This window comes from Fusarium verticillioides, chromosome 7 (assembly GCF_000149555.1).
Source record: "Fusarium verticillioides 7600 chromosome 7, whole genome shotgun sequence".
NCBI lineage: Eukaryota > Fungi > Ascomycota > Sordariomycetes > Hypocreales > Nectriaceae > Fusarium > Fusarium verticillioides.
In genome coordinates, this window is record NC_031681.1 from 1888101 (window position 1) to 1910769 (window position 22669).

The 22669-nt window shown below is 50.4% G+C and overlaps 11 protein-coding genes across 17 annotated transcripts; 7 read left to right on the forward strand and 4 right to left on the reverse strand.

Moving 5' to 3' along the window:
• Window positions 1-111: 111 nt before the first annotated feature.
• On the reverse strand, window positions 112-2317 carry FVEG_07133 (hypothetical protein). Of its 6 annotated transcripts, none has more exons than XM_018895698.1 (4): window positions 1711-2317; window positions 1204-1648; window positions 614-1129; window positions 112-562 (listed from the first exon to the last, which is right to left on the reverse strand). In XM_018895698.1, the coding sequence occupies exons 2-4, from the start codon at window positions 1337-1339 to the stop codon at window positions 405-407; spliced, it is 810 nt and encodes a 269-aa protein (XP_018753012.1). In that variant the 5' UTR covers window positions 1340-1648; window positions 1711-2317; the 3' UTR covers window positions 112-404. The 6 variants fall into 6 exon arrangements, with proteins under 6 accessions (XP_018753012.1, XP_018753010.1, XP_018753011.1 ...); XM_018895696.1 differs by having other exon boundaries at window positions 1180-1648; window positions 1711-2274; XM_018895699.1 differs by having other exon boundaries at window positions 209-562; window positions 1204-1652; window positions 1814-2233.
• Window positions 2318-5878: 3561 nt separating this feature from the next.
• On the forward strand, window positions 5879-7567 carry FVEG_07134 (hypothetical protein; the record flags this gene model as incomplete). 2 transcript variants are annotated; one of them, XM_018895701.1, is made up of 4 exons in its annotated part: window positions 5879-5938; window positions 6032-6844; window positions 6918-7058; window positions 7112-7567. In XM_018895701.1, the coding sequence occupies 4 exons, from the start codon at window positions 5879-5881 to the stop codon at window positions 7565-7567; spliced, it is 1470 nt and encodes a 489-aa protein (XP_018753015.1). The 2 variants fall into 2 exon arrangements, with proteins under 2 accessions (XP_018753015.1, XP_018753016.1); XM_018895702.1 differs by having other exon boundaries at window positions 6032-6802.
• Window positions 7568-7818: 251 nt separating this feature from the next.
• Window positions 7819-7917, forward strand: FVEG_07135 (hypothetical protein; the record flags this gene model as incomplete). The annotated part of the gene is made up of 1 exon (XM_018895703.1): window positions 7819-7917. One exon carries the CDS (start codon window positions 7819-7821, stop codon window positions 7915-7917), a length of 99 nt encoding a protein of 32 aa, XP_018753017.1.
• A 937-nt stretch (window positions 7918-8854) lies between these two features.
• FVEG_07136 (SAGA-associated factor 73) lies at window positions 8855-10317 on the forward strand (the record flags this gene model as incomplete). Its single annotated transcript, XM_018895704.1, has 5 exons — window positions 8855-8876; window positions 8930-9052; window positions 9107-9619; window positions 9673-9849; window positions 9920-10317. The coding sequence occupies 5 exons, from the start codon at window positions 8855-8857 to the stop codon at window positions 10315-10317; spliced, it is 1233 nt and encodes a 410-aa protein (XP_018753018.1).
• Window positions 10318-10884: 567 nt separating this feature from the next.
• Window positions 10885-11865, forward strand: FVEG_07137 (hypothetical protein; the record flags this gene model as incomplete). Its single annotated transcript, XM_018895705.1, has 1 exon — window positions 10885-11865. The coding sequence occupies one exon, from the start codon at window positions 10885-10887 to the stop codon at window positions 11863-11865; it is 981 nt and encodes a 326-aa protein (XP_018753019.1).
• On the reverse strand, window positions 11089-13291 carry FVEG_07138 (hypothetical protein). Its single transcript, XM_018895706.1, has 3 exons — window positions 13066-13291; window positions 12472-13004; window positions 11089-12409 (listed from the first exon to the last, which is right to left on the reverse strand). Exons 1-3 carry the CDS (start codon window positions 13079-13081, stop codon window positions 11891-11893), a joined length of 1068 nt encoding a protein of 355 aa, XP_018753020.1. The 5' UTR covers window positions 13082-13291; the 3' UTR covers window positions 11089-11890.
• A 234-nt stretch (window positions 13292-13525) lies between these two features.
• On the forward strand, window positions 13526-14773 carry FVEG_07139 (hypothetical protein; the record flags this gene model as incomplete). Its single annotated transcript, XM_018895707.1, has 3 exons — window positions 13526-13740; window positions 13806-13910; window positions 13984-14773. 3 exons carry the CDS (start codon window positions 13526-13528, stop codon window positions 14771-14773), a joined length of 1110 nt encoding a protein of 369 aa, XP_018753021.1.
• FVEG_07140 (CMGC/CDK/CDK5 protein kinase) lies at window positions 13816-16573 on the reverse strand. The gene has a single exon (XM_018895708.1). The coding sequence runs from the start codon at window positions 16134-16136 to the stop codon at window positions 15165-15167; it is 972 nt and encodes a 323-aa protein (XP_018753022.1). The 5' UTR covers window positions 16137-16573; the 3' UTR covers window positions 13816-15164.
• A 754-nt stretch (window positions 16574-17327) lies between these two features.
• On the forward strand, window positions 17328-19393 carry FVEG_07141 (hypothetical protein; the record flags this gene model as incomplete). Its single annotated transcript, XM_018895709.1, has 4 exons — window positions 17328-17949; window positions 18006-18253; window positions 18306-18450; window positions 18501-19393. 4 exons carry the CDS (start codon window positions 17328-17330, stop codon window positions 19391-19393), a joined length of 1908 nt encoding a protein of 635 aa, XP_018753023.1.
• On the reverse strand, window positions 19170-20508 carry FVEG_07142 (hypothetical protein). Its single transcript, XM_018895710.1, has 2 exons — window positions 20184-20508; window positions 19170-20130 (listed from the first exon to the last, which is right to left on the reverse strand). The coding sequence occupies exons 1-2, from the start codon at window positions 20380-20382 to the stop codon at window positions 19679-19681; spliced, it is 651 nt and encodes a 216-aa protein (XP_018753024.1). The 5' UTR covers window positions 20383-20508; the 3' UTR covers window positions 19170-19678.
• A 390-nt stretch (window positions 20509-20898) lies between these two features.
• On the forward strand, window positions 20899-22581 carry FVEG_07143 (protein DML1; the record flags this gene model as incomplete). Its single annotated transcript, XM_018895711.1, has 4 exons — window positions 20899-20979; window positions 21034-21233; window positions 21294-22265; window positions 22317-22581. Exons 1-4 carry the CDS (start codon window positions 20908-20910, stop codon window positions 22579-22581), a joined length of 1509 nt encoding a protein of 502 aa, XP_018753025.1. The 5' UTR covers window positions 20899-20907.
• Between the last annotated feature and the right edge of the window lie 88 nt (window positions 22582-22669).

Sequence of the window (22669 nt, forward strand, 5' to 3'; positions counted from 1 at the left end):
TCTTTCTTTACCCCAGCTTGCCCAACATCCCGCTACTCCGGGCCGCCTCCAGGCGGTACACCACCTGACAAGGGGCTTGGTCTGATAATACATAACGTGTTCGTGACAGCACTGAAACGAGGCCTCGCATAGGATCCAATCATGTATCACGACAAGGCGGCACCGAGTTCAGCGAGACAGTCCGCGTCTCGGCTGGCATTGAGTGAATGACGATAATAGTGGTGCCAAATACTGAAGATAGGTTGACTACGGAGTACGGAGGTACCTACGTACATAATGTAAAACCACGACTAAAAACAACAGGGCATAGGTTGATAAATAAAGCGCCGAAACGGCCGTGCGGGATATCATTCTCCATCATTAATAATAACTTCTTCCAAACATCGCGACATTTATTCACCCCTTTAGTGCTTGTGGAGCTTGGCCTTGATGCGCTCGCCGATACTTAGCTTGTCCTTCTTCTCATCAGAACCGTGGTGCTTGCCGCTAGAGTGCGATTCGGTCTTGAAATGATCTGAGCTTTCGCTCTCGCCAAGATGAATACCCTTTTGCTCCATCAGGCCTGACGGGCGTTAGTATAACGAAACATTGGGCATTTCGATTGTGGACTCACGGTCAGCTTCACGTCCAGCACCAGGCTTGGAAGCGTCAAAGTCACCACCGTCGGCAGCAAAACCGCTAGCAGTGACATACTCGTCCTCCTTGGGGTCATGAGGTTGATTCTCGGACTTGGTTGACTCTGTAGCTCCCTCGGAGCCAACCTCAGTAGGCTTGTGAGAAGTTCCCTCAACGGGAGCATTACCTGCATCGCCTCCGTGCTCCTTGGCAAGCTTCTCGATAGGCTGAGGTCCAGGACCCTCTCCGAGATTGACGTCGGTGCCCTCAGAAGTGTCGTCAACGTCGTGGAGGTCCTTGTTGCCCTTGTCCGCCTGCGCCGGGTCACGGGTGTCATTCTGGCCGGCAGAGGTATCCTTTGAGTGAGGGTTGGGTGTGGGAACTGAAGGTGTGGCTGAAGCAGCGTTTGTCGTCTCGGTGGGCTTAGAGACGGGAGCTTCATGCCCAAGGCCTGTTGCGCGTTCCTCACCGTGGCTGCCAAAGTTTTGTGCCACCTTTTCTTGTTGGGGGGTTTCTAGACCGAACAGTGTCAGCGATATCATTCAGATGTATTTGCTTGTGTACCTAGTGCAGGCGTAGAGGTCGTACCCAGGTTGCCGGCATCGTAGGGCTCGCCGTGCTTGGTGTCACCCTGGACTCCAGAGACGGGCTCCTTGTTGGCAGTTTGGTTTTCTCCCCAAACAGCCTTGGTGGCGGCGGCGGTGAGGTTGCTGATGGTCTCCATTGTGATTGATCAAGTTGTGACAGTTGTGTAAGTTTGATATCTTTGGTTGTCGTGCAGTTGAAGCTTGAATGGCTGGGTTAAGTATCTTGGTAGCGAGATGGGGTATAGTAAAGAACTGAAATGATAACGAACGAGCGGAAGCGTCACGGGAAAGTTCAAGTTTAAATAAAAGGTCCTTCAGCTTTAGAAAGGTAAAAATCAAAGAGGGGGGGAGGTTGTGTGGTAGCTCTGACGTCGTTGTTTGTTTAACCCAACCAAGCGAGGGACGCAGATAGCACAACAGGTACCTCAGTCAGCTAAGGCACCTACCTACCTAAGGTCAGTACACATCATGACTACTATGAATAGAAGCCATTTAGAAAGTACAGTACCCTTGGAAGGATTCACGTTATTTGCCGGATCCAACCAGTCAAAGTTGTGCAACATTGCAACTACTTGTTTGCTGTAGAACATGACCAAAAGTACCTTACCTACCCATCCGAGTCAAGGCAAGGCAGAAGAGTCCTCGAGTCCATCATCCGTATGTGGCGGCTCAAATTATGACGCCGCGGTCGATTGACGGAGCTGACAGGGCCCTAGACTACTGCAGCATGCTCTGAGCCGTATCTCCGGCCTCTCGTTTCAGCATCCAGTGTTCCCATAATATTCCAGGCTTGGATAGGTTGGGTGAATGATGTAAAAGGTTGGTCTTTGAAGAGGGTATGACGTTGCACTACCTACCCTCCAAAGGCGGGCGGACGTACAAGCGACAAGGGTGGGTGAGTGTGGCTAGAGAGGAAGAAACCTGCAGGACAAGATAAAAGTAAGGTAGCCTAGTACCTAACCAAAGAGCAAACAGAGATTAAGCATCTGCCTGTGGCTTGACTTATGTTGAAGCTAAGGAATTTGTGTCAGTGTTTTGGTGTTGAACCGGACAGCCTATCTGGGGAAGGCCGAGATAGAGTCGAATATGTCGACTACGTCATCTCAGATGACCCTGATCTTGAGGGGTCATGTAAGTGGAGGGAGAGCTACCAGTAAACGGATGCCCAGTCTGCCAGCCAGTGTACTGGGTAAAAGCCACAACTCGGAAAGTAGAGGTATTTCAACGGTCAAAAGAAGAAGTTGGTAGGAATTCTATAATTCAATTGTAAAGCTTTGATGCCGCTTGCTTACCTACCTTAGGTTCCGACTTGGCATTCGATGTCCCTGAACAATCTACCGAAGTCGCAGTCGAGAAAAGACAGTGGAGGGCAACAATTCAAAGCATCCAATCCAATGCATGGCCTTTCGGCGGTCAATATTGGATCCAATGCTTCTACGGATAACGTTGGGTAGATTGGATTCTTGGCATGGCTTGCAGTCCTGAGTCGCCAAATTGGCCCCAAATTTAGCTGAGCGCGTCATCGAGTTTACGTGCTGTGACTAAGGTATACTAGGTAGGTAACCTACTAAAAAAACCCGCCTACCTATGTACTAAGCTAGCATCCATGTTTACGAATCAGGCAGCTCCTTGAGATACGACGGGCGTAAAGGCCAACCAGCCTTACCGCCCCGAGACAAATCTGCAGCCCTGTAGCATCGGTTCGGCCGAGACCCGGCTTTTGTCCGGAAATTGATCAAGTGTCGAGACAACATGGTAGACTAGGTATGTAAGTCGATGGACTACCTCTCTACCTCTCTATGTATGTATAAAAGCCTCTGTTGAGTTTGATTCGATGCAATGCCCTTGGTTGGTCCTCAGAGGTTTCGAGTTTTCCTCAACACACCGCTCTCCAAGAGCTGAAAATCTTTATGCCAAGCTAGAGAGTGCACGTCCGTACCTACGAGCTAATGTCAGTTCAAGGTCTGTGTCTGTTTGTCTGTCTGTCTGTCTGTCTGTGTACATATCTGTGAGGCCAAACTTTGTCATCGACTTTGAAATGATGAATTAATGCGTCTATCGTATTGCACGAGTCGTCTCCCTACCTCCGTGACTCCCGTACCGGGATGGCCTGCTCTAAGAGCCACGCGCCAAGTGGTCTCTGCCGTGCCGTGTTTTGATATCGTAAGCAACAGATAACATCTGCCGTTCCATTTTCATCTGGTCTCCTGGTAAGTACTGTACATACAGTATCTTGCAGCTTTACCCACTCCCATGGTAACGGCAATATGGACCATTCCGCAATCAACATTCCCCTGCCTCCTTAATATTGGCGACTCGAGCTTAAAAGATTCAACTCCACTAACTGGATCATGGCTATCCTTCCTGCTTCTCATACATACATACATACATACAGTTCAGCTCGTGCGGGTAAGGTTTTCCATACTGGATGGGGACCCCTAATAAACTTATCAGAAACCGCCAAAGAAAAACGTCCATCTAAGACTAACGTTAGTTCCAACGTACCCTACAATGATCCCGTATGGCTGGCTATCTCTGTGTCCCCCTTTTATGCGCCACCTCCACCTTTCTCGTCACCTTGCAAACCTTGATCCTTTCAAATTTCCCCTCTCGAGTTGTGAGTTGTGATCAATAACAAGCAAGGTGGTCCCTGTTGGCCTAGACCATCTAAAGTGGCACTTCGCACCACATCACGCAGTCCTGGCAGTCCACTTTGAGCGATAGTCTAGAGGCCCCCCATTCCCTCATCAAGACCTCCAAGGACCTTCCCAGTATCCGGGATGTCGGTATGATCCTGGGCTTAGACTTGGACTTGGGCTTCTGTCATGTCCTCGGGTAGAAGCTGAGCTACCTGATCTCCGTGCGGATTGCGGTCAGCTACGTACGTTACCATCGAATCCAACGGGTTGGAGTTGAACAATGCTGGCTGACGATCGCCGAGATGAGGTATGATCGATGGGTAATTCCCTCGATACGACCGTCAGAGGTAGCATTGATTTGGGTCCACACATTAATTAAAATGCTGACAGGTTGAAATCTCAATATCATAGATTGTGTGATACGGTAAGGTGAGATACAGTCCATACTTACTACCTACTACCTACGATACGATGCGGCGAGTGCCCGAGCCCGGTTTTAGGTCGGTTCGGCAAGCATTCCACTGGCACTGTAGCCGTACCTAAGGTAGCTGTAGGTACCTAGCTAACGGTGCATACTAGCGAGCTGTACCTATGGACAGTTACTAGTGGAGGTAAGGTATGGAGGTAGCAGTTAGTAGTGCCTATTAGTTATAGGTACCTTAATGAGTTCTTAAGGTAGTACTAAGGCAATCTAATTAGGACAGCTGGGTCCACTACTTGGGCTGTCCCGTCTGAGCACCTACCTCCCATCATCCATGGATGGCTTCCGTTTCCGTCCTCTACTTTACCATACTTAGACTCATCCTTGCTTGATCTTTAATTCTTTCAACGACCTTTTTTGACAGTATTTCCCATAAATTCCGACGGGGCATACTGGAACTATTAGGCCGTTCTCTGTGGACGCCATGTCTTTTTCGTCTTAGATCACTCGCATCTTCAACCTATACCATACCATATACCGTGTACACAGTCTGCCAACCCTTTCTCCGCACTACCTACCTACCTACTTACCTGCGGTACCTACCAGCCCTTACTCGAAAATATCCAAGCCAGGACAGGACAGGACAGACAAGACAGGCCAGTTCAGCACAGCACCAGCCTAGGCCCTGGCCCTGGCCTTGACTCGGTCTCGTTGCAATCAATCAATCACGGGAGAGGACTGGCTGAACACACTCACATGTGCCGACAAAAGTAAACATCTATTCTCTATCCTACCTTAGTACCTTGGCCATAAGTTAATACCCCGCCAATTTCACATCAACTTATTCCACTCTCCCTCCTTTTCCTCTCGTCCCGATTCCAGTTCCAGCTCCCTGGGCTGCGGGACACCCCTACTTATCGGAAACACAACGGGCTTGTCTGACATCTGTCTACAGTACATAGCCGCCGTTGTGACCGTTGTGATCCAGCACCAGCACCAATACCGGCTGGTCCCCTACTGGTTTTGGATACTGGTTCATCCGACAGCGCTCCCTGTTCTATTCTAGGCCTCTTTGCCACGGGCGGCAGTGGTAGCGTCAGAATTGCGAGTGGGCAGGTTGTGCTTTCGGCCTCTGGGCTGGATGAGTGGCTGAGACAGCCAGCGCAAGCAGTACAAGGTCAATCTACACGCGATTCGTCGCGTTACTTAAGTTATTCGGGATGGGACTTATTTCTTGAGGCAGCTATTCGACCTTATTCTGCATTTCTGCCATTCCAACTTGGCGATGCTTATTTACCTGGTCTTGTCTTCCGATCTACCACCCCTATTGTTTCAAGCTCTGATGCAACACACGACTGTCAGGGTTTTGATCAACAACTGAACCGAGTTTCCCATAATTAGCCGTTCGCTACTTGTTTCATAGCCTGTGGTTTTGGGCGAGCACAATTGCCATCTCCGTCACTACTTATATATTGGAATCAGGGTATATCCGGTACCCACCCGCCTCCACGAACTCCGTCACCGTGCTACCGATCTCACTGCCCCGGTCCTACCGATTATCGACGGTGTCCAGCTCTCGGCCAGACACCGTGGTGATTCAAAAACTTTCAGTGGCCATGGTCTACTGTGGGAAAGCCTCTCAGGGCTGCCAGAATTGTCGCGTGCGACGTATCAAGGTGAGTTAATCCGCTAGCGTCATTCACGACCTGCAACTCTCTATACATACAGCAGTTCGTGAACTTTGACTAAATGGCAATTCTGCTCAACAGTGTGACAAAATCAAACCGGAATGCTCACAATGTATTCGGGTTGGGAAAAAGTGCCCTGGTTATCGTGACCAGCTCTCCCTCATGTTTCGAGACGAGAGCAGCAAGGTGATACAAAAAGCACATGCGCAATGGGGTGTTGGCGAACCCTCTGAGGGTTTATCAACACAAACATCCTCCAGCTCTCTGGCTTCCTCTTATTCGTCCAACAGCTCTACACAGGCTTCTTCGGTTTCTGCTTCTTCCTCTATAACGTCTCTACATAGCTATCCTGGTCCCGCAGCGATAGCATCCTCCTACAAATTATTCAGGGATGGCTGGCCAACATCTCCTGATTCAACTACGAGCCAGCAAACACCATCGCCAGCCCCTCGATCTCCCGCTTCGTCTTTATATCATACAACCTCAAATGCTTCTACGGGACAACGTATCGTTATACGGCCACCAAGGCTTTCACCGCCAATCGACCCAAGTCTCGAGGAGCAGGGCGTTCAGTTCTATGTCAACCGTTACCTGATAGGCCATCCAGATGAGCCTAGGTCCCCCGGCGACTTGTCACACACGGAATGGCTATGGGACCCTGCTGTTCAAGACGTGATGGCCGCAGTTGGCCTCGCTAGCCTTTCCAATCTCAAAGACGATCCCAGCATGATGACGATAGCCCGTCAACGATATGGGTTGGCTTTGCGCCAGACTGGTCGCCTCGTACAGACCTCGAGCATGCCGGATTTTGAGGTCACGATGCGTTCCGTCGTCATGCTTGCCATGTTCGAGGTTTGTGCCCCGACCCCTAATGCTAGCCAACACACCCGCATGGTCAGCCCCATCTCCCCGATCTACCATTCTCCTGCCCAATCTTGGCTTTCGATTTGCTAATACCCGTCTCCAGCTTGTCAAAGGAGCTTATCAAGGACTAGGGCACGTTCATGCGCATGTTATGGGCGGGCTTGCTCTGTTGCGACGATGGCTACCTATGCCAGCGGCCGCTTTCCTCGGTGTTCGTGCCATGGTACAGATGTCTTATTCTCTTGTATGTCATGGTTTCTAAGCACACCGTCCCAATTTACTCACATAATTGCCCAGTTTATACCTGCTCACATGTCCGCAACACCTCTGCCGGACCCCCTGTTCGAATGGATTTCGTTTGCAAGAACCCTCCTCGACCCAGTCGACCATCCTGCTACCGATCTCGGCCCTTTGATTGGGCGGTTCATTCAGGTCTCAACGTACATAAAGACCCATGCTCTGGTCGACGGTCGTTCCATCACAGTGTCCACCCTGAAGCAATTATTAGATATCGACGAGTCATTCCTTGGTTGGGAACGAAACCTTGGGCCTACTTGGCGATTTCGCGAAGACAAAGCGGAGCACCTACCGGCCGCTGCGGTATTCGATGGCGCGTGTCATGTCTATTTCGACATGTTTGTTGCACGAATGTATGGACATTACCGATGGGCGCGGACTCTCTTGAATCAGACAATTATCGAATTCATCAAGGCGTACCCTAAATCCAGCGCGCCCTTGATCTCGTTGGGCTGAATACGGACATCGATACGAGGTCGTTAGAAAACTCGCCCGCGACACTCTCGTGAGCACACCAACACATTGGCGACACCCGCTTCTCACGGAAAAAGGCTGCTGTGCCAGTCGAGAGACCAGGAGGGGCGGGCTCTGGCTCTGCCGGGCTTCCCGTTGTTCTGTTTCACCTTCAAGTCGCTGCCTGCGCTCCTGGTGTCCCAGAAGCATACTGGGACTGGGTTGTGGCGGTGATGGAGTGTATATGGAGTGATATGGGTATTCTTCATGCCAAGTGCATGATGGATACGATGAAGGCCTATCGTGACTCGTTGAAGATAAAGAAGGAGGTGGTCGAAAGCAGTGTGCGGTGATGATAACTCGCCCAGGCACCCGTATGGTTATGACCAAAATCATGGAATGCCTGGGACAGTATGAATGCATCTTGTTCGGTGTCTAATGGCTTTGTGGGCTGCATTGGCATCGAGTTTCTTCAATTGGGTACCTAGGAGTAGAACAGCTGTTATCGAGCGTCCTTCTTCACCCGGAGTTGGCTGGTTTGGGTATTGCATGTGGACTTTAAGGTTCACGAAAGGTTATGGTTGACGAATATTGGGTGCATAGCATGGCCACTTGTGCTTGTGGTAGACATGATAGCTTCTCTGCCTCAGTGCTGCTACTCGCACCTGAGGCCTTTATATTACACAACTTATGTTGATAAATTCTTTCTTTGTCTATAGTATTATCGGAGCTCAACGGAAATGACCATGGCTCAGACAATATATACCTACTATTTAAAAAAAAAAAAAACATTAGTACACTCACTAGACTAGCCCATTAGTTGGATGGTTTCAGAAACAGATGCCCTAACTCTTTGTTGAGGCATCACATTAATGCTAAGTAGCAATTTGGGACTATTGTACAGTCCTTTGGTCTTGTCATCAGTCTCTAGAATCGATAAGTTCAAATGCCTGGTTATTATCATTGGTGCTCGAGGTACCTAACCACTATATGTTTCCATTCATCGAAGCCCTGGGTCTTCCCCAGATGTTAGTGGGGGGATCTGACTAAACCCCCGGAGAAATAGTGTAGGCGTGGGCCGACCCTGGTTCAGGCACGTGTATCATTAGTGAATGGAAGGCAGCCACACCTAACTCCACCGTAACATCCATACCCAGTCCAGCCTTATCGCAACGACCATCCCTTTCGAAGCCAGACCATCCGCGATCCATCAAAGCAAAGCTCATCATCGATACGAAGGAGACTGTCTCACTACAACCGTAACTACATCAGCCGCCAACTTCAATCATCATGGGGACGGATGCCCGAAAAGGTAACGCGACTTTAATCATGCGCGACTGCATTAGACTGACACCCAGCTTGCAGGCGATGACGGCACGATCAAAGTTGCATCTAAGAACAAGAACGGAAAGATCAAGCTGAAGAAACCAGCGCCAAAGCACAGCAAACCTGGAAACTGGATGGATGGTAGTGTAATCGAGGGTAACAGTATGTAGTGAGGTCATCGTATACAAGCTTGGCGAAGTCGCTAATGTTCCTCAGGCAAGAAGAAGAACGGCGCCTCGCCTGTGGGTGCACCCTCACCAGGTCCTGTCGTAAACGAGCTCGACGAAACTTCCCGCGAAACCTTTGCGACAGGGCGACCCCTCGAAGATAGCCCCGACCTGCAACAATGCAAGCACTGTAAGAAGAGCGTTTTGAAGACGGCCGCCAAGGCGCATATCGCGCAATGCCTGCGATTAAAGAAAGAGAAGGCACAAAGAAAGAAGGAAGCTCGGGAAGCAAGAGAGAGGGCAAAAGAGGCAGCAAGACAAGAAGAACAACGGAAAGAGGACGAAGAGAATGGGATTGAGCGGGGCGACGACGATAGTGACGACGACGGAATCTCAGCTGAAAAGAAAGCGACTGGAAGCAAGACTGCCAAAAAGGCCGCGGGTAAGAAGCCCGAAGATGATAAGAAGGGAAAGAAGCGCAAGGCCGATGGTGATCCAGACAAGGGACCCAAGAATAAGAAGAAGAAGGATGAGCCGAAAGCCAAGGTCCCCAAGCCAAAAGGTGAGATACTGATCACAGGTCTCTTGGGAGGCTTGCACTAAAACTGATGCTAGGACCTGTGGACGTGGAGCGGCAGTGCGGTGTTTTGTTACCCAATGGACAGCCATGCGCAAGATCATTGACATGCAAGAGCCATAGTATGGGGGCGAAGCGCGCAGTCGCAGGAAGATCTTTGCCATACGATATGCTTCTTGCTGCGTACCAGAAGAAGAATCAAGCGAAGCAGCAGAGTAAGTATCGATTGATCTTGTCCACCCACCAGTGCACTGCCTGGACAGAACTAACGATCAACTCCAACAGAGGCGGCGCTTGATGCCAACGCGCCGATAGAAGATGAAGACGAAGCCAACAACGGACCAGTCGATTCCGACGAAGAAACAACGGCCGTAATGGGTGCTCTATCACAATGGCGCCCTCAACCTTTAATACCACAACCTACTTTCACTCCTATAAAACGACAATACCAGCTCGCAAGATTACACGAACAGCTTCAAATGGCCACCAATGGTGGAAGGACAAATATCTTTTCAGTCACTGGTTTCGGAGCACAGAAGCTTCCTGAGGGCCATCCTGGGCTACAACCTGCTTCAGAAGATGCTCCTGGAGAGATAGACATTACTGCGGGTTTTAATCATGCTGGGCGGACGACAGCGACATTCACACCTCAAAGACAACCATCAGTTTCAAGCAGGGCATAGGATGAAACTTTGCCTTGCAGAACAGGCAAAGGGTTGAAAACAGAACCAACACACGTACGTTCTCTTGAGGCGTATCAAGGCCGATTGTATCAGGGACCATTCATGGAGGAGATACCAAACGCTATTCATTGATTGTGGCGAAGAGTATTGTACAGCGGGATCTGGAAGGCTTTGCTTTTATATGAGATAACAATAATGTTATGAGTCTCCCATATCTAAGGAACCTGACAAAGTATAAGTATAAGGATAAGGTACCTCCTAGTCTACCCGTCATCCATGCCTCGGAACTAAGGTGCTAAGTCAAGGGTCACATGTGGTGGGGGGCCGCGCCGAGGTTGGCTTATGACGTCGTGAATGCGATAGCGCGCGTAGCTCATCATCATCACGGTCCCGTCCTGTAATAGATACCAGACAGGGCAGGGCTACTTGGATGCGGCTCAACATCTATGTTGCCTCGCTCGAGACTCTTCTTTCACATCATGCACGTGCCTGTGCCCGTGCCTTTCAGCTGTCATCATTTCGTTTCGCGGCATTGATGAGCATTCTCAGCATCTTGATCTTGTTACAATGTCGTCTCAGCAGGCTCTCAATGCCCTTGGCCACGCCGTATCTGGCTCTGTAGGGACAGCCGTGTCAACAGCATCTCTGTACCCATTGGACCTGGTTACCACTCGACTCAAGGCGCAGCGAAAGACGGGAGGCTCTACAGGCGACTACGATGGTGTCATTTCAGCTTTCAAAGGCATCCCCGCCAACGAAGGAGGGATCAAGGCACTGTACAGTGGACTGGGGACAGATGTGGCCAAGTCGGTAGTGGACAGTTTTCTATTCTTTGGATTCTACAACTACCTACGCCCTCGACATCGCAAACCTAAGATTGTCGAAGAGCTTCTTGTGGGCGCCGTCGCTGGAGGGTGCGCCCGGGCCCTCACCACCCCGATTTCGAATGTTGTCACGAGGAAGCAGATGCTGGGGAGTGATCAGTCGCTTCTGCAGATTCTCTCCGAGATTCAGAAAGAAAGCGGATTGCTAGGTCTCTGGTCTGGCTACTCGGCTACCCTGATGCTCACTCTGAATCCCAGCATTACCTTCTTTGTCAATCGACGGCTGGCTGCGCGTATCTTGCCAGCCCTCGAAGATGAGGACTTTCCAGTGGCATGGATCGCCTTCTTGATTGCCGCCTCGAGCAAAGCTACTGCCACTGCCATCACATACCCTTTCCAGACGGGCAAGACGCGTCTTCAAATGGCGGGTAGCGCGGCGGATGCTGATGTGGAGAAAGGGCAGAGCGGGAATTCGAAGCGTAAGCATATACTGCGGAGGATTCTTGATCTTCTCAATCAGTCCATATTTGGCGTCATTATTCGCATCATTACCAACGAGGGTATGAAGGCACTCTACGCTGGACTTCAGGGAGAGCTCCTCAAGAGCTTCTTCAGTCACGGATTGACAATGCTCACCAAGGGTGTTATTCATCGGTTTGTTGTTCGTGTATGGGTGATGATGCTGTTGCCCTATTTGCGACAGCGAAAGCTGCGGATGAAGTGATGGGGTGTGGTTCAGTGCAAGGGTCTCAACATTGGAAAGCGACGCTTGATCGCTCCACGGTGTTTCCTCCGTGAGCAGAAAAGCCTGTCCCTTCGGACTGGAGGGCTATCAAGCCAGGTATCGAAGAGCCAGGGGCGGTATCTGTCTTGTGTGACATGGAAGAAGTCAGAGGTACGTCGCAGACGTAGCAGGTCAGGGGTGGGACATCCTCAGCAGATGTCCTTTTTGACGATGGGATCATGAACTGTTTAACACAACTGTGACACAAAACATGACCGCATTCTCTGGTCATCATGGGTTTGGAGGCGTTTGTGAGCATCTTTAAGCATGACGGGCAAGTTCTCTGTTTGCCCTTTGACGTCTCCTCTTCGTTGAAGTTGATCGTGATGAGGTTTTGCATGGTGATAGGGTGGGGGCTGTCGGGTGCAGATGCTGGACATGTTGGTGCGGTCTTGTCTTTCTTCGCAACTGGTGGGAGTTTGCTGGATTGGGCGTCTGGTGTAAGCGATGGAGTCCAGAATGATGGGAGGTGAGGTTTCGCAGCCTGTACAATAGGGTGCTAAGTTAATACGGAATACTACACCATTGTAGGGTTGAGATTCCTACCTTTTCCTCTTCCAGCGCTTTCCTGGCTTTGGCCCTGTCCTCGAGCGCAATGCGATCCAGTTCATCCTTGTCGAGTTCAAACTTACGCTTCGTACCTCCTACTACCAAAGCCTGCGAGTTCGAATCGCTGATTGTCGCATCCACCTTTTCATCTTCGGTCTTGGCTACCTTTGGCTTATTCTTGCGATCGAGACCAGCCTGCGTCAACTCAAAGTCTTGGATGGCGCGCTCGCGATCCAGCTCATCCTCGTGCGCTTTCTGCTTAGCGGCCTCTTCCTCAGCAGCGGCGCGTGCCTTGTGGGCGCGTTTGATTTCCTTCTTCTGCGTGAGTATGTTGGATAGTGCGCATTCGCGGCAGAATATATCGCCGCGTCGACATGAGACGGGTTCGCGGGCAATGTTTAGACACAGGCCACATGAGCCAAACGGGAGGAATGAATCGCGGTGAAGGCGAGCGGACGATGACGACCAGTGGGATTTAGCGAGGGCGCGTTCGTGAGAGGTGAAGACTGGACGGGAGGTGTTTCGTTTACCTGATTAATTGGTCAATTGGTAAGACAACCGTTGTGATGGTATCATGAGGAACGAACGTACTGTGTGCTGATACCATGACGATGTCTGGCTCGGAGGACCTCGCTCTGTTGTCGTTGATAGAAGCTGGTGGAGGAGTGTTCTATGCCGCCCGCAGCGTCTTGAAGGTGGTGCTCGTAAATATGAGTTCAGTGTGGTTGGGGAAGACCACGAACGACAAGAACTAATTTAAAGTGATGGATGTCTAGTAGCAGTTGAGGTAGACGTCGTCAACTTGGGTAACTTTTATTCTTGTTCCATGCAATAAAAAGCAGGCACCTGACACCATGTCATTTCTACAGGGTAAGCAAACAGGGAAAAAGTTGGAGGTGGGTCTACTATGAGCCGCTTCTCCCCGATCAAATATTGGTACTTGTACGTATAAAGCACTTGTCTGGGTACAGTACTCGACGGATCCTAGTGTTTCGATATTGTCTCTTTTTTTACAATGTTATCTTGATATCTTCTCAAGACTGTCGTTACCATGTCAGATTCAGATCCTCCTGCGCAGCCAAGTCTGCCATGGCGCATTGCATCGGCGAGTGTCATGGGATCAGTTGGCGCATTCGCTAGAGTGTTTATGAACGGCTTCAATACCCTCGAAGTCACAGGCCTACAAGGGCTTCTGGGCGTCCTTGACCGTAGGAAAAGGGAAGGGCGTGAGCGCGGGCTGCTCACAGTATGCAATCATGTAGCAGTGTATGCTATGCCATGGCAATCCAACGCTACGTACGGCTCATGCTAATCATCTATAATATATATAGACTTGACGACCCTCTTATTTGGGGCATGCTACCAATGCGGTACTTCTTTGATGCAGTCAACATGAGATGGGGTCTTGGGGCACATGACATATGTTTTAAGAATAAGTGAGTATTCAAGACCTGATATCAAACGAGAGAGTGTGAGCGAGCATTGACTGACAACCCAAATCAATTACAGAGCCACTTCGACATTCTTCAGTCTCGGTCAGGTTTTGCCCACTCACAGATTATGGTACTCTCCTTATGGTGGTCTATATCAGCCAACCATGACACAAGCTATCAAGCTGCTGTCGGGCCCATCACCGGCTTCATGGTCTACAGCCTCCGACTCCCCCCTCTCTGCAACTCCTGCTTCAACAAGACCTCCTCCGGTTCCTCAACCGCTCTTCTTCTCCACCAACGGTGTCGATCAATTTCCAGCACCGTCTGCCTACTCAGCCTATCGAAATGCCTGGGTTCATGTCTTTCCAGAGGCTTGTTGTCACCAAAGCCCGGAAAGCGGGCTGCGCTACTTCAAATGGGGTGTATCTCGCCTGATCCTTGAATCTGACCCGGCTCCCGAGTTCATCCCCATGTTCGTCCATGGTACTCAGCACATCATGGCCGAGGATAGAGGATGGCCTAGGTGGGCACCCCGTGTTGGAAAGACGGTCAAGATAGTGATAGGCGAACCGACCGACGTTGATCAGCTCTTCGGTCTGCAACGGGCAGCATGGCGCAAGCTCGTTGCGAAAGGCGACCCAGAACTACTCCGGAATAGCCCAGAGGCGACTGAGTTAAGAATATCGGTGGCCAGGAGAGTAAGAGACGAGGTCGAGAAACTGAGAGAAAGCGCGGGCTTCCCTGCAGAAAAGGACGAAGCACCAGCTCTCGCAGAAACGTGGGCCAAAGATCCTCTCCGCACAAAATTCAAGAGCCCAGTCGATGGTAGTCTTGTCAACAGACACGGACCAAAGGAACGCCCATGAGTATTAAAGTCATATATCTCGCTCTCGTAGAATTATAGACTAAAACTAGGAGGGTCAAATCCCCAACCCCCTGAGACTCAAGGTACTCACTCATACTGAACATCGGTTGTCGACAGGAATAAACGAAAAAAATAATAATAAATGACGAATCAAGACACCGACACAAGCTGCTGTCACAAGATCCAATATCTCTCCTGTCCTGTCTAATTCATGCTGACCCCTTTAACTCCATCGTGCTGAGAAATAGTCGCCACGTAATATTATGGTATTTTCTTCTTTTGGTTTGCAGTGAGGCGCTGTTACTGAGACAGCTCGATTCAAAAACGCTGTGATCATGACGCAGACAAAACTAGAAATTTCGGTCTCTCGCCACCGGCGGCTGGGGCAAGTTCTAATACGCCTCGAAACCTTGGGTGGGAACAGCCTGGGGGTATCCGCGAGCCTGCGCTTGGAGAGCCTGCTGCTGAGGGTGCATCATAAGGTCGTTGAACCAAACGTGCTGAAGGGCATCATGGGCACTGATCCTCAGCTCTGGTCGAAGCTGCAGCATTCGCTGCAGCAGATCGATACCGTTGGGGTCAATCGCCGGGAGGATGTTTCGAAGATCTTGAGTGGCGTACATATGGAATGTGGGCTTGTACTCGGGGAACTGGGTGATGCCTGGCCAGGTACGCTCTGTCGGTGTTCCCATGATGCGGAAAATGCGGACGATCTGGTCTTCGTTTGTGGTTCCGGGGAACAGAGGTCGACCGGTAAACATCTCGGCCATGATGCAGCCCGCGGACCAGATGTCGATACTGGTGTTGTATGTTCGGCTGCCGAGAAGGACATCGGGGGCGCGGTACCATAGGGTGACGACCTCGTTGGAGAAGGTGTTGACGGGGATACCAAAGGCGCGGGCAAGGCCGAAATCGCCGAGCTTCAATACGCCCTTGCTGTTGATGAGTAAGTTCTGGGGCTTGAGATCGCGGTGAAGGACGCGGTTTTGGTGACAGAAGTCGATGCCCTTGAGGAGCTGGTACATGAAGGACTTGATGGTGGTAGGCTTGAGGGCGCCGCGATCACCATGAGTGTCCATGTACCTCTTCAGATCGCCGTCCATGTACTCAAAGACGAGCATGAGTTTGTTCTCGGTGTGGATAACATCGTGCAGTCCTACAATATTCTCGTGCTTGAGCTCCTTCATCAACGAAATCTCTCGGATGGCGGTCGAGGGTGTTCCCTCTTCGGAGTCGAGGTGGATTTCCTTGAGCGCTACAAGCTCTCCAGTCTGTCTGTTACGGCCCTTGAAGACGGTGGCATAGGTACCTTCACCGAGCTTCTCGAGCTGCTGGAACGAGCTGGGGTGTCGCTTTCCATCCATGTTGAGATTGAGATTGAGGTTGAGGTGAGGGTACGAGATGGTATTAGTCTGAGGTGGGTAGAGTTTGAAAAGCAGAGGATGCGTGGGTATTGGCTGATAATGGCGTGTCACCGATTTCGACTTGGGGCGAGGATTGTCGATAATCTGCAGATGAGGAAGATTATGCGAGTGGAGGGAGGGAAAGGGTTTTGTACGGTGGCTATCGTTTGTTGCTATTTTTTAATATTTTGGGTTTGTTTTGTTGATGACTCACAAACTCTGCCCTTGACGATAGAGAGAGTATTTGGGGGTTCCGCCCTTCAGGTTGGCCTCACTTGTTTTTTTTAAAATCCTTTTGGAGTCGTGCCCTTTGCTTGCGGTAGGTGACTTTGGAGGTGGATGGAGGCGGGGGAAAAGGGAGGTGGGAATGTCTATAGGTACTAACCTAAACAGTGGAGGCTCCTGGAAGGGTCCCGTCTCCTTGTGAGGGAGGGGTTGGAGGGATCGACAGAAGGGGAAGAGAGTCTGGAATTAGTACTATTAAACCCGACATAGTCGGCCATTGGACCAAAGGTGTTAGTCAGTAGCAGAATACTTGGTGATCTATAATATATAAGTAGGTGGTGATATTCTTCACATCTTGTGTTAAATGTCTAGAGTATAACTGAGTTAGATATTATGAGGCTGATCTCAGTCTACCTACTCATCGATATGGGTGCTTATAGCGGGTGCCAATCATGCCTCAAGCCCGTCACGGGGGCTTGTTAGTGCTATAGATTAAGCGCACGCGCACCCGGTAAAATGGGCCCATGCACCCCCACCTACCGAGTATGGTATTTTACCCCATGAATCAATAAGACAACGGGATATAACTAGGTATTTGTTGAGGCAACCTTACCTTATCATCCAACTGAGTTTGGACCTTTTAACACAATCGTCATCGAGCTACACAATCCATACATCCCGCGTTCCCCGTGTTACTTCTTACCATCTACATCTACACTGCTTGCCCCTCGCTGTGTTACGCCTTCGAATGCAAAATACATACCTCACATACGTAACTTGCGTACTCCTGTTCTCCTCCGAGGCGCCGTGACATGAACAAAGACAGCTTGCCCCTTATCGGAACTGCACCTTACCTTAGCACCCCTGTATTCGCCGTATAAGCACAGCACAGCACAGCACAGCACAGCACTACAACCACTTATAACAATGAGACCTGTCTTGCCTACGAACCATCCTCTCAACACTCGGTCCTCAGGTCGACCTGACAGCTTGGTACGCCCTTCTTCGACTGTACCTGCTGCCTGTTTCATCACCACAGAGGCCGACCTTGACGCTCGCCGAGATCGCTCCCGTCCGCGGTTCCGCCAGCAAAGCGATCGGCGCAAGTGTAGCCGTAACTCGCGCCGGCCTTCAACCCCGCGTCAACGACGTTCGCCTCCTCGTACCGGCCGTAAGCCTGCGTATCTCGCATCGGAGTCTGATGGTTCCGATTCAGACGATTCTTCGGTTGAATCTGTTGTCGAACAAGAGCCCTCGAATCCACCGTCGCAGCCAAGCACTCCGTCCCTGATCGGTCTTTCGCATTCTGGCTCTGTCATGAGCATCTCGTCGCAAAGCTGCTCCCTAACAGGTCCCTCCATCGACGCCCATAGCGACTTGATCCATGATGATGTCTCCTTACCCGTAACAGATCTGGCAGATAATCCGGAAAACCAAGGCACGATTCCTCAGCTTATCATGCCGAGCTTGATGGTTCCACGACGTCGTCCTTTCTCGGAAGTGGGTAAATCTTTGGGCAAGCTAAAGATCATGGTCGCTGGGCAATGCGGTAAGTACATCAACAGAATACCCATCAGTGACGGTTTTAACGAACGACTTCAATAGGTATTGGGAAAACTTCTCTCATCAAGACTCTGGCAGAACGTTGCGAGCACATCGTTCACATGGATCCGATAGAGAATCGTAGTGCGGTACATGCTACTGAAACATATGCCAGCTCGCGCCCACAGCCGTGGTGGCGATCTGACTCTGAACTCGCCCTGACAACACGGAGGCGGATTTCTACCACCGGTGATGTCCTTGATAGGAATGTATGCTTTGTTGAAAGCCCAGGCCACCGACAAGGTGCCTCTGTACGTACCTGAACCACCCGCCTCAGATGATCGTATCCTAACAATAACTCAGGGCTCGTGGCGTGATCTCCATTATGTCGAATCTCACTTGGCATCTCTGATGAATAAGCCGATGGCTGATTCGGATCTGTTCGCCTTGGTCAACTCTGGCGGCGAGCCAATTGTGGACGCTCTGCTCTACCTTATTCCTCACAGCGGTAAGTTCATCCACTTTCATTAGACCACCACGTTTGCTAATGAGTTCCAGGCCTTGTACGAGAGGATGTCGAGTACATTAAGCGCGCTCAGCGCATGACTAACGTAATCCCAGTTCTTACTAGGGTTGACGAGCTTGCACCAGAGGAAATCAAGCATATCAAACAGCAAGTTGTGAAGAGTCTGGTTGATAAGGACGTTGGTTACTTCTCCTTTGCGGGGCCTGACGACTCAGAGGAGACCAAGTGTGTCTATGCCGTTTCTACCGAATCTCGGCCGGACTACGACACCATGGACGCCAGTACTCTCATGGACTCGGAATACATCCCGCCGCTTTTGCCTACAGATCTGAGCCGGCTCGTCGACCACGTCTTTTCCCTGGACGGTAGCGCTCGATTACGGCACTCTGCAGCGGTGAAATGTATCAAATGGAGACGTGATCACGGGGATAACTTGCTTCAAAATGCCTTGTCAAGCGGAGCCTTGGTGTCTCGATCTATTCCCGAGCGGGCCATGAGATTGAGGTCCTTCAGGCGGACCCCGAGCTGGGATCGACTGGAGCTCTATAACTGGGCGAACAACCTGCGTCAGAGTCTTCAATCCGAGAGATTATACCATCTGATGGAAGAGAGGGCCATTTCAAACGCTGTGGCGAAGCAGTCGAGTCTAGTACACGTTCCCTGCAACGGCAAGAAAAAGACGCAGTCCAAGAAACGGAAAGCTCCTCAACCTACACACCAGGACCCACTCGGCCTCTTGGAGATGGGGGGAGGCCTCAAGCAGAAAGGGATGCTGGCCCTAGAAATGGTGAGCAGTGTTGGGCTGGTTGGTTTGGTAGCTTCCAAGATCATGCACACTGGCTGGTCTGACGGGATGTGTTCTGTTGTTGCATCACGAAGAAGAAACATAGAGGTTGGACGGCTGAGCATGGTCTTGTCTTTCTAGACGGCGAAACATGTACGGACCACCGCCATCGTCTTTGCTTCGCCATTATGCTCTCATCCAAAGGCCAGGGCAAGAGGCGGGTTCAAGTATTGTTCGAGTACTGGAGCAATACATCATGACACAAGATACCCCATAAACACCACACAAATATATTAATTGGACTTTGATGGCCCCTATCTTGCGAATGCTGGTGACAGTGGTGCTTAGTATTGACACATGACAGCCCCTTTCTGGGGGGCTTATATATGCGCACTGAGATAAGCTCAACCGCTTCAATTAGTAGTTCTACTGGTGCTCATGCCTTGAGTAGCGCTTCTTCTCAGGGGGTGGATGTCCAAGCGCAGTCATAGCAGCGTTGAGATCCGGCATATCATCAGCGGTTCTCGCCACATGAGCCCAGCGGATAGTTCCGTCTCGATCAACAGCAAAGGCACCGCTCGTCTGCCACCGTGAGCCACTCTCAGTTGGCCGATTCCAGATGCCCTCATTCTTTCCAAGGCTGAAGACGTTCCACAACGTGAGAGGGTTAACGGCGTGCCATGTTGATGATATTCCGAGGCCCCATTTGGCATACAAGTCCCGCTCTTCATCAATCACAACATCGACGTTCCAGGTGCCGCCGACGAGGGGCAGCCAGTTGTCTGTTGCCTCTTCTGAAGAGTGCGAGATGGCGACACAATGGACCCCTGGGACCTTATCGGATAGGTCGGCGAGAGCTCTGAATGTCTTTTCAGCGACTACGGTCATTTAGCATCAGATCGTACAAAAGGGATGATAAGGAATAAAATACAGGGGCATCCGCAATGACGGAGAAACACCACGAGAGTAGGTTTTCCGTCTGGAAGGCGAAGGTGTTGAGACCAGGGCGCTTTAGATCCAACCTCGACTGTAGGGCCGACCTCTTTAGCCACGGGTGTCTTCCATGAGTCGAGTTCTTTCCAGAAGCCGGCATTAGCGTTGGCATTAACAGCAGCGGTTTCTTGTGGCATGATGAGGCAGTAACGTTATTGTTATGGTGTGTTATGATATGAGTATTTCAAAGCTCCAAATGTCTCGTGATATTAGAGCAAGGAAGGTTGCTACGTATAAGTGCGGCCAACCATTTTGTCAATGACATAATACACTCACTCACTCACACTCATACCCACACATATACTCCCACCAACGTATATGCCCGACATGCAAAAGAAGAATGAGATATAGTACACTGATCTATTTAGATATTCTACTCAATCGATATAATGTACCTCTCTAGTTAATACTTGATTGAGTTCCCTAAATGATGATTAGATAAGCTGCTTAGGGTGTCAACAAATAGAAACAACTGCCTTACCAGCTTACCCACTATACTCGTGTAGGGTAGCCAGTCGCAAATGTCTCCATCTATCAAGACTTCGAAGTTGAACTTTGACACTTCACATTTCTATACGCAGACTTGGTCTCTGATTACATCAACTGTCCTTGCAATACATAAAACAGACACACAAAATCCCATATAGGATCAGGGTCCCCAAATGCGTGAAATCATTAGTCTTCAGCTCGGTCAGCTGAGTAACTATACAGCCACTCACTTCTGGAACGCCCAGGTACTATTAGTATTACAGCTCATGCACAAAACATAATCACTCACCTTAGCATAGGAGTCATACTTTACATACTCAGTCGACGAAAAGTCGCCCATAGATCACAATGTTCATTGGCGGGCCGGTCTAGGTGCTGACGGCTCAGAAACATTTCTCCCACGAACAGTCATATACGATCTCAAAGGCGGTTTTGGCTCTTTACGCAAGATTAATGCGCTGTATGAGACCGAAGCCGAACCAGATCCTGCGGAATTATGGCAGGGACTCCTATTGATCATCCTATCGGCCAGAGCCCATGCTAACTAACACCCACTCAGGTCAGGTCAATCAGTCGTTCACAAACAGGCACCCATCAATCCAAGCGAGTACCAGCAGAGCCTCGATGCAGGCACTGAACCGGCACAACTAACAACCTCGAATGTGAGATACTGGTCCGATTTCTCACGAGTTTACTTCCACCCACGTTCACTGGTCCAGCTCTATGACTTTGAGCTCAACTCGACAACCATGCCCTTTGAGCGTTTCTCAATGGGCACAGAGCTCTTCTCGATGCTCGACAAGGAGCACGATCTTGTCGATCGAGACTTCAGGCTCTTTGCAGAAGAGTGTGACAGGATGCAGGGAATACAGGTCTTTACTACTATCGATGATGCATGGGGTGGCTATGCATCCGCATATCTCGAGTCCTTGAGGGATGAGTTTCCAAAGACAACCATATGGACCTGGGGTCTTCAGAGCCCCTTGCTTGTTATTCCTAGATCAAAGCGCCAACTACGCCTTACGAATATCGCTCACAGCATCGAACAGCTCTGCACACAGGCAACCACAGTTGTTCCTATGGCTTTACCCGAAGAGGACCTGTCAGCTGGCGTATCGTTGGATCGCCGCTCACCCTGGCATACATCTGCTGTCATGGCCGCAGCTATCGAAACAGCCACCTTGCCTACACGTCTGGTACAAGGCTCTTCGGGGCAGCCAAGTTCTCTAGGCGACCTGGCTGAGAGTCTGAACGTCAATGGCAACCAGCCCCTGGCCAGCATCAACATGTCCTTGGCACCTGAGAAAAACTCATCGGAAGAGAGCCGCATCAACGTCGACTTCTTCCAAATAGGGCGGACTTGGAGTCGACAGCATATTGCTAGGTCAGATGCCCATAAGCATGTCTTCGGTGAACTCCGATCTTATCGAGACCTGAAACCCCTCGGGAACATTGAAGAAGACGCTCCTGGACATCCTGGACATATTGCTCCGGGTGAACGCCCCGTGATAGGCAAATCGGTTGTGCGCAAGTACGTCACTGTCTAGACCATGTGGCTTGCTAAGTACTAATTCTCAACTAGATATGATTCATCCCTCAGATTCCCGTTACTGGACGCCTACCCTCAGATCTATCCTCATCTTAGAAGCCATCCTGATGCCAGTATGCAAACCACGCTCTCCACAGATAGCTCACTGGTGCAACGAATCAGAAATTTGCGGTCAGGCTCTGCTCGACTCGTGCCAGTCAACGAAAGAGAGGATCTTGGTAACGGATTGGCAGAATTGGCGGATGCCTACCAAGAAGGCTGGTTCAGTGGCAGTGATGATGACGACGACGACCTATGATGCATTTGATAGACCTAGTCATCCAATTGAAATAGAGTCGAGCAATCTCGGGCGCCATTCACATCCCAGGAATACGCGTGACAAAAAC